Genomic DNA, 9,566 nt, shown 5'->3' with positions numbered 1-9,566 from the left:
GGCGCCCCCCGCCCTCGCCGCCGTCCTGGCCTTCTCGGGGCTGGCGCTGAGCTGCTGCCGCGAGCCCGTTCTCTCCGGTGAGTGACGCGTCGCGGGGAGCCGGGAGGGGGGCGCGTTGGGGGCCGCTCCCCGATCTCCTCCTCGCAGGGCTGAGCGGCGAGGGAGCCGGGCAGTCTCTCCTCGAACTCCGCAGAGTTGCGGCTGGCGCGCAGCCTCCCGCGGAAGGGCTCTGCCGCCCGGCAGCACCTCTTCGAGGTCGCGACGACGTCCCTTCCTGCTCGCCAGGTCGGTCGCAGCTACGAAGCTGCTCGTGCGAACATGCAGGGGGTATTTTCGTGCGCAGTTTGCAGCGTGTGGGTATTTGAGGATCTCCCTGTGCTCGCTGAGCTGGGAGCTCGGAAAACTGTACGAAAGCGTGAGGTGAGAGGACGAAGAGCGGCACGTTTCTCTATCAAAGTGGTTTGGTAGCTAGATCTGCAGAACGGAGGCATCTGCAGGGAGAGGGGAGTGTGGGGTGTGGGTACACTTACTCACTGGGAAATGAAATAACCAGTGGCAGCAGGGCAGAATCGGGGCTGCGGAGCCAGAGCTTGGAGGGTGGCCATCTCGCCTGTCTGCAGCGTGCTGCCCCAGCTCCCTGTCGAGCATGGGCTCCTCAGGCCATTCAGGTTCTCGTTCAGCCAAGGAGTCTGGGAAGCTTGAAGCTTCGCTACCTGTTAGTGGGATTTTTCACTTAAATTTTCTCTGCACCCTTTTGTTCTCATCTCAGTTGTTACTGATGATTTCAAGTACCATGGTTCTCCTCTGATAAACGTTGACCCTGCTTCGCAAGATCTGAAGTGGCTGTTCCAGATGATCACAGTGTCACAGCCATCAGATGCATGGCCCTCCTGGATACATTTTGCATATCCTAACTGTTGTTATTCTTTATAACATAGAATTTGCTCAACTTCCTTTTGCCATGAACAGATACTTGCTCATCAAGTTTTTGTAGATGCACTTAATTAGATTTGGAAAATACTTACATAGACTTTCTTGGGGGAAAAAAAGCCGTTTACCAGAAAGAGAACTCAGGCGGTAAACTTCACAACTTCTCAGAAGTTACCTGAAGTGAGTAAAGCGTGAGAGTATTTTCAGATAAGCATGTAGAGAGCTGCCTAGACAGGGACATATCTAGACCATGTCTAACAGTCTGTTCCCAGTACGTGCCATTAGGGCATGTTTGGTGCACACTGTAGGTACTCCTTGCTTTGCTTAAGTTGAAGAATGTCTTGTAAGGTTTCTGAGCAGCACTGCGGACCGAACACTCCATATGTGACCATGTCCCTCACAGCAGGCTGCATGACAGAAAGTGGAGGATATATCCCAGTGTGAATGTTTGGTTCATAGGCTATTGAGAGGATTCCATCCGTTTCCGCACCTGCACTTCCATCCTCTAGCCAACTTCTAACTGCATGCACTGGCAGCCACTAAAGGGGACAGAGATGCCTGAGCACAAGCAGCTGGGGCGGGGGGAGGGGGGAAGAATATATAATGCCTCTGAGTGAGGGGGTAGCAAAGGAGAATGGATCTAGAAAGCACTGCTACCTATGTGTCTTCTGCTGAAGAACCTGGAACCAGTGCAAATCTACATTTAACAAAGACCTGTAATTTGTATGGCATGTACAGAATCTGCAGAGTCGCTGATCTGCACGAAGCATACCTCAGGATCTTCTTCTTGACCCTTAATCCCACAGGACCAAAACGGGATCAGCTGGGTCAGGTTGCACTTGAAGCTAGCAGAATTCTGAAATGACAAACACTAATATTTCTTTTGCAAGACAGTTTGTCATATGGTATGTTTTTAATGCCTATTCATTTTTTATCAAATGCATGTCTTAATAAGTTTATTGTAAAATGCAGTCAAAATACAGACTGTGTCACACCATCATTTGCTAAGACAGGAGAGAAACTAACTTCTGGAATTGCCTTATGAAAAATGGCTCGAATTGTCAGAAATTAGACTGAGTTAACAATTGTTTTTGCACATAGTACCGTGCTACTTTTCACAGAATGTTTGTGCTTCGCTGTGTGATGTCCAACAGTTTCTATTAATCCAAACACGGACATTTGCAGCATTCAAACTTCAGTCATACCACATTTCTCAAGTGAATCAGAAATAAGAGATGGGTGAATAGATTGCCTAACATTAAAGGACTGTCTGAATTTGGTGAGTTTTGTATTACAAGGCCAAAGAGATGGAAATGCCTTCGGCAAATGTTAGTTTCAGTGAACAAATGTTATTTTATATACTCAGTGCAAGAAGTTCTCACTTCTAGTTCCTGTATTTATAGTGTTCATTTAATTTCCCAATCAGAAATGTGTATGATCGTCAGTCTCTTCTTCCTTTCTCTGTTTTCTTTCCATTTAGCAATACTGGGTCACAATGTCCTCGGTTTTCTTCCCAGCTGAGTCTTTCCTTTGAGCTGCTATTTCAGCCTTCTCTCACAAACCTTGTATCTCATCATCTTTTTCTGCCCATGTCTTGCTGATTCAGAGAAGCAGTTCTACTTGAGATGCCTTAAGCGATCATCATGGAAATACTTGAAAAAGCATTTCTAACCAGACAGATAGAAAACGAAATAGTCAGACTCTTCAGCATATCATGCTTGTACATGCATAGAGCGTAACTCAAAATCCAGAGTTATGTGAATGGATTTAGGCAGGATGGAGCCAAAGAAGTGGGAGGGAGGCAGGGATTACATGCTGCCAGCTGCAAAATTTGCATTCTTTGTCATATCACACCATAATGGTTGTGCAATTGACCAGTCCCTCCATGCACACAGTGGCTATGGCCCATCCTGATAAAATTTCCAAAGGGATTCAGTCTGCCACGCTTGACAATGGAACAACAGTTTTAAAACTTCACAAAGAAAAAAAACAAATGGGTGTATTAAGGAACAGAAATTCTTACGGGACCACATCATGCATTCTTACTTCCAGTGATAAAGAATCACAAGACAAGCAAGTGTGTTTGTGTCTTGTGGCTGAGGACCAGCCAGCAGCTGCAAAGCTGTGGCTAATATAGCATGTTTGTATTGTATGAATAAAAAGAGAAAAGGTACAAAATACATACTTTTAAGTGTTAGAAATAATGGTAACTACCTCTCATGCTCATATGCTAATTTGCCTGCTTCCAACATATTCTGGAAAGGGTCTGGCCAGTCAGATAGCATTTACCTTTTTTTTTTCCTAAAAACAAAAAAGGAAAAGTGGTGAAAAAGTTATTAGATTGAAGGTTAGTAATCCAAGTTTCACAAGAATAGCAAGTTCACATATATAACAACTCACACACTGCCAGGGAGCACAAGTATGGAACTCCACATGTCTGTACATTCCCAGGAATGTACATTCTTACAGGACAGACAGATGCTTAAGTCAAGGTTTGATCAAATGTCATTCACTGTGACTACTCTCTGGTTTGGACCAACGCTAAATAAGACTCTAGTTCTGACCAGCAAAAATGATTGCATTTGAGGACTATAAAAATTATATGTATATGTCTGTGTGTGTGTTTGTGTGTCTGCGCGGATACGTAGAATGAGAGAGGTGATTTTTAAACTACACGCAGAGTGCCCCTATGCTGCAAGGGAGAAATGATCAGCTAACCAAGCGCCCTCATAGCGTCACATCAGAATTCAACTGGCTGATTTACCAAACGGGGAGTTATTTTCTAGAAATTTTGAGAATTGCGATTTTAAACAAAGATCATTCTTTCCTGAGGTTTTTTCTGTAGTTCGTATCAACTGTTGTGTTGTGGGGTTTTTTACTGTTACAGTATAGGCACCCAAGCCTGATAGTTTTGATAAGGGCTTTTGTTTCCAACCTCAATGATTCTATGATTCTATGATTCTATTAATTGGAATAGTAAAGTTTCGAAATGTAAAAATGCTACACTAGTTTTTCACTTGGGTAGGTCTCAAACAGCCTTGTACTTCCCAAAAGCATTTATTTTGCATCATAACATAATATGGAATGAGATTATTTTTTCCTGACCAATCATATGACAGTATGCAAATGAACTTTTGGTTCCATCGATAAAACTGCATCTTCAAAGAAAACCATTGCACTGCTAAAAATATTTTTAATAATGACCACAGAAGCCATATTTGTCTCTTTGATCTCCTGAAGCTTCTTCTGGTTTTAATCAGTGTTCCCACATGAAGAACTGTGGCAACCTATGATAATAGAATCCCTATTCGCATCCATAGGGAAACAAAAATGTTCTCATCTGAAGAAGGTAATTTGGTGTTCTGCCCCTTCCATCCGTGGGCCCCTGCCTCTGTTGCTGCTGGGGTATCTTGGCATCAGTTAAGTGGTTTCTGTCCTTTCCTCTGTGCATTACTCTCTCATTGAAGTGTTTCTGCTGTCTAATTATACCCTTTCAATCAAATTAGAGACTGCAGCATCTGGTTAGTGCCTGTAACTGTTGCCATCTGCACCTAGATACAGTGCTTTCATTTAAGGAGGAGTGCTTAAATTGCAACCTCTAGCAAGAACTAGGAGAACAGTTTAGGTAGAATGGAAATGACTTAAAACTCTTCTTAGAACACTATGCGAGCACATGCATCAAGCAACTGACACCTAGTCATTGTCGGACCCGGCGCCTTTGGTTCCATATTCTTATATTCTGCTTAAGCATTTTTCTCACTCTTCTGAAAGGCTGTAAGAAAAACAAGTGAGAACTGAGCAGGCAGTTGCAGCATGTGAATTCAAGGAACCTTTATTTCTTGCTCCAGCCTTACAGAACATTAAATGTTCTGGCTATCACACCACTGTAATGAAACCCAAGATTTAAATAGCAGCCACTTTCATTTACCTTCCATTAATCTGCAGATTTTTAAAAGAAAATCTTGCTTCTTGTTTGGCAGTAGCTGCCAGGATAATTTCTGGCCTGGGTAGGCTAGTTTCTGGTTGATAATTGTTGTCAACCTTTAATCTCTCTGACCACTAGTCAGCACTCCAAGTAGCTTCCAGAACTCAAAGCAAACAAATAAAGCAAGTAACTTTATTTTTTTCAGTGAAATAGTAACAAGTTTGTCATTTTGAATTTGCAGTCTCAAAAGCTACGTACATGCCCCAAACTTAGAAGAGTACTCTAAGAAGTCATTTAAACCATTCTGAAACCTCCATCTCTTCAGTCTGCAATTTGTATTGTCAGTAAATATGTCTTCGAGGAAATACGGACTTTGAAGAATGCTCAGAAGATTTATAAGATTTCCCACTTGTCAGCCAGAAAAGGAAGAGTGTTTGAGAAGTAGATAGCTGTTTGCTTTGCTTTTCATTTCATTTGTACAGAAAAGACTGCAGATGAAATTCAAATGTATTATTTCTGTCTGTGGTAATGTGGCACAAAGTCAGAGTTTCTCAGGTAACCGGGCCTCTTGCCATTAAGGACTTCAGAGATTAAAACCAGTATTTGGAAGTCCATCTTAGAAAATCATTGGAAGCCAATGCAGACTCTGAAATGTTGGTGTTTTATCATCAGTGCTTCATTCAGTAAAAAAGTCAGTCTGTTATATTCTGCACTACCTTAATTTTTCAAATGATCCTAAAGTGGCGTCCATGTGGAGTGCAGGCAGCCATACAGTCCCAAAGTAACAAAGGCATAAATGATCATTGTAAGGTCCCTACATCGAAGAAGAAACCGAGACAGATGGAAAAAATTTCTACTACAGCTGCTGTTTGATCTTCCAAATGTTGATCTGGCTCTAATAAAACTAATTGTGAACCTGTATCACACACTGAGCATTCACTCATAGTGGACAACCATCCCCAGGCTTATTTTCTGCTTTTTCTTTCTAGCAGTTGCTACTCAATATGTACTTATCTAGTCTCAGTATTAATTTTAAAAAAAGAGTTATTTTTCTGTCAACCATGGCACCTGATGTGTTGAAAACAAAACAGCCCTGACAACACACTGCTGTCCGTGTTTTCTCACGAAGGCTCATAGGCATTATGCTGAACAGGACCTGTTGGAACCTTCCAGCTTTTCATGACTATAACCACTGCAATGGTTCTCTCTCTGATTAATTCTGTTTGCAGACATCCCCACGAAACAGTAGGAGCAACAGGGTCATTAGGCAGTTAATAGAGTGAAATCATCACAGGCATTGATTTAAATCATGGATTTGACACAAGCCTCTACTTCAGACTATGTCTGAAACCCAGCTGACTGAGATCTTAGAAATATGAGGAGGTCGGAGACTTCAAGATTTGAATGGTCACAGCTTTCTCCGTGTACTGTCTAAAACCCCAGTGATTTAATGTAGGTTTATGGCTGACGGGACAGTTTAAACTGACCCTTCGTTGCATGAACAGAAACCACGTGACAAATCTATCAAGCACAGTGGCGCTCTGATGCCTTCTAGGAAGCTGTCAGCTTTAGCCTCCACAAAGTGCCTGTTCTTCCCTTGCTGTCTTTGCCACCCGGAGAGGACTTGGATACAGCGCAAGTTCTGTCATAGTATACCATAGTCTTACAAAACTTTAAGGAATAAGGCTTGCTGAAATTCATAGAACTGGTATTAATTTCCTTGAGTCACTGTTCTGATGTTAGATTCCAAGCGAAGGGCTTCGTAGCCTAAGTAACATGGAAGCATCAACCAACATAAGGCAGTTGGATCCAGTGGGTGCCAGAACAGTAAAGGAGAGGTGGTTGTTGTTGATTGTTTTATTTTTTTCCCCTCCCTTCTACATGACCATAATCTACCAAAGAGAAATCAGGTAATTTGAGTAAGCCCAAGAGTTTTACCAATAGTGTTCAGTCCACTCTTTTCTGACTATTTAGATGACCTCTTCTGAATTAGTTTTGTGCAGACAAATCTGGCTGACCTTTTTTAAGCTCATCTTTTCACAGAATTATTGTACCAGTGGTGCAAGACGAAAAGAAAGACGGAGGTTCTAACCTCCTCATCTCCAGAATCTCTTAGGACTTTTGTCTTTAAAGTGCAGCCTACGGATTTGAAATGGAGAGGACAGTGGTCTGTCTGCAGATGAAACAGTCACTTTGCACCTTCAACACATTGGGAATATTAATTTCATAGTGAGGTTGCTAAGGTAGTGTCTTGGCTGTCATGCAGCAAAATATGGCGAAATCACTATGTGTGATAAATAGAAGAATTCAGCTGTTTACTGCCAAGATATTGAATATGCTGAGAGATCTGTATCCATGTTACTAGGAATTTTATAGGAAACTGTACAAAATATATCTCAGCAGATCTCAAAGCTGATTGTTCAAGGTAAAAGAATGTAGGACTGAGGACCTGATTTTTAAATGCCAATATTTACTTGAAAAGATTGCACTCCAATGCTATGGCAAAATTATTATTAATCATTAACAAAATGAAAATTTCCTAGCAAATTCCCTGTAACACAAAAAGGTATGTATTTCATTTGATAACAGCAGCTGCTAAATTCCATAACTTAAAGTTTTCATTTCAGTTTTTCTGGGATAATCAATGATTTTATGTGGTATCTCACTGCCTCCCCCTTCCACATCTAGATGCTAACAAAGCCAGGGGAGCTTCACTACAACTCAGCTGGCACATTTTTCCCAAATCTCTTGGTAGTGCAAAAGAACACAGGAGGCACTGTTACAGCTACCTATTGTCTTGGGAACAAAAAACTGCAGCTAAGAGGAATGAAGAGAGCCCTGACTCTTCCTTTTGTGCAGTGTCCTTAAAGTACTAGTGCAATGAAGTTTGAAGAAAATCTATTAAAAAAAAAAAGCTGACATGAAAATGAAAGGCAGTCGCTACTGCAAATTAAAGCATGGGCCAGTCTTAGCAGATCCTAAAATGGGCTGATGTTAACTTCAGTTTAGTCTGTGCGCCAGATTACATTCAGGTATTGTAGCATTCCTTGCATTTCTGAGTAGATGTTAGTACATATTGCTTCTCATTTAGAAGTGAGAAGCAAAAAAAGTAATAGCACTAAGCTGAAGTAGACTTCTTTTCTGGATGTGTTTGTCACTGCTCACAACTGCTTCTTTATACTGTACGTTATTTTGTTTACCCAGTTTGATTATGTTTTCCTCTCTTTTCTGCCAAATTCATCAGCTTATATTTTTCAGCTATGACATAGAAAAACCTTTACATTAATTGCAAAGCAAGAGAGGTATTGAAGAAAGTTGCAACACTGGTGACTTTAAAGTGGTTTTTTTTCATATGTTTATGCAAATATCTGTGGTGGCCTGAATACTGGAAACTCAGATTGGCATTTTCAAGTAAATGTATGTAGCTCACCTGCATGGTAAAGGCAGTCAGGTAAATTACAGTAAGGAGGAGTATTGACTTGAAGCTTGTTTTTGTTAAATTAGACAGCTTTCTGTCCATAGATGATAGCCGTATACATTAATGGCTGTGCAGACACCTCTTCTGTGTGCCTTCAGCAACAAAATTCCATTTAATAGAAATCCTAACTTGCCTAGGCATGAAAATGCGCAGTGAAGGCACAAAAACATCAGCTTTCATCTGCTGTGTAATAAAAACTGTGAAATAATCATTATAATTGCACCGTTCTGATATTTGTGGGCCTAGACTAAACTAATTTCAAAGGCATGGTTTTCATAACACGTTTTCCCGTCTCCCACAGTATTTCTAAATACAAAAAAAGGTGGACTGTTAATATCAGGATTAAGCTGGGGGTGGGTTTTTTTGCCTCTTCCAACTGCAGCCACACAGGTCTTTCTAGCCTTGTTTTGTAAAGTACATCTTATGAGGGACACCTGAGCTCAGCATACTCCACTTCAGAGCACTCTCCCTCAGGGCAGTAGAACATCTCTGCAGCTGTTACATGGCTTCTACAGAGAATACTATCAGATAAAACAGAAGGTTGCACAGCCTGCAGTTAGTAGGAAGCATTTGTGACTTTCCCCAGCTATGCTACTCAGTACAAAGAAATGTTTGCAGCAGTTTTAATTCTGTTAGGGACTGTTGTATTTTAATACTATTTTTAAATAAATGCGTGGATGATAAATGTTACCAAGTATTAATAATAAACAGGATGGACTTATTTATGGTACACTAATGATAATGACTATTTCTGGAAGATGATCACAGAATCACAGAATGTTTGAGGCTGGAAGTGACCTCTGGAGGTCATCTTGTTCAAGCCCTCTGCTCAAGCACAGTCACCTAAAGCAGGTTGCCCAGACGGCTTTTGAATGTCTCCGAGGATGGAGATTCCACAACCTCTCTGGGCAAACTGTTCCCATGCTCTGTCACCCTCACAGTGCATAATTTAATCAAAAATGTTTTGCATTTTTAGTAAAGGTAAAATTGTCCATGCATATGAATATTTATTTGATCAGAAGATGTCATTAATGGCCTGGCTGAACAGAGAGCTTTGGCTGGAACTCAGGAAAAAAAGGAGAGTTTATGACCATTGGAAGATGGGGCAGGCAACTCAGGCGGACTACAAGGATGTCCTGAGGTTATGCAGGGAGAAAATTAGAAGGGCCAAAGCCCAACTAGAACTTAATATGGCTAATGCCGCAAAAGAAAATTAAAAAAGTTTCTATTAAT

At 41.3% G+C, this 9,566-nt stretch overlaps 1 protein-coding gene across 1 annotated transcript in view; it reads left to right on the top strand.

Moving 5' to 3' along the window:
• Positions 1 to 7: 7 nt before the first annotated feature.
• KREMEN1 (kringle containing transmembrane protein 1) overlaps positions 8 to 9,566 on the top strand; it is a gene marked incomplete at its 5' end in the record, with an annotated part of 35,962 nt that continues 26,403 nt past the window's right edge. The window contains one exon of the mRNA XM_009280940.1: positions 8 to 77. Within this exon, the coding sequence (XP_009279215.1) occupies positions 8 to 77 (70 nt within the window). The remainder of the gene's footprint in view (positions 78 to 9,566) is intronic.

This window comes from Aptenodytes forsteri, unplaced genomic scaffold (assembly GCF_000699145.1).
Source record: "Aptenodytes forsteri isolate BGI_AS27 unplaced genomic scaffold, ASM69914v1 Scaffold12, whole genome shotgun sequence".
NCBI lineage: Eukaryota > Metazoa > Chordata > Aves > Sphenisciformes > Spheniscidae > Aptenodytes > Aptenodytes forsteri.
This window is presented reverse-complemented; position numbering and strand designations above follow the sequence as displayed.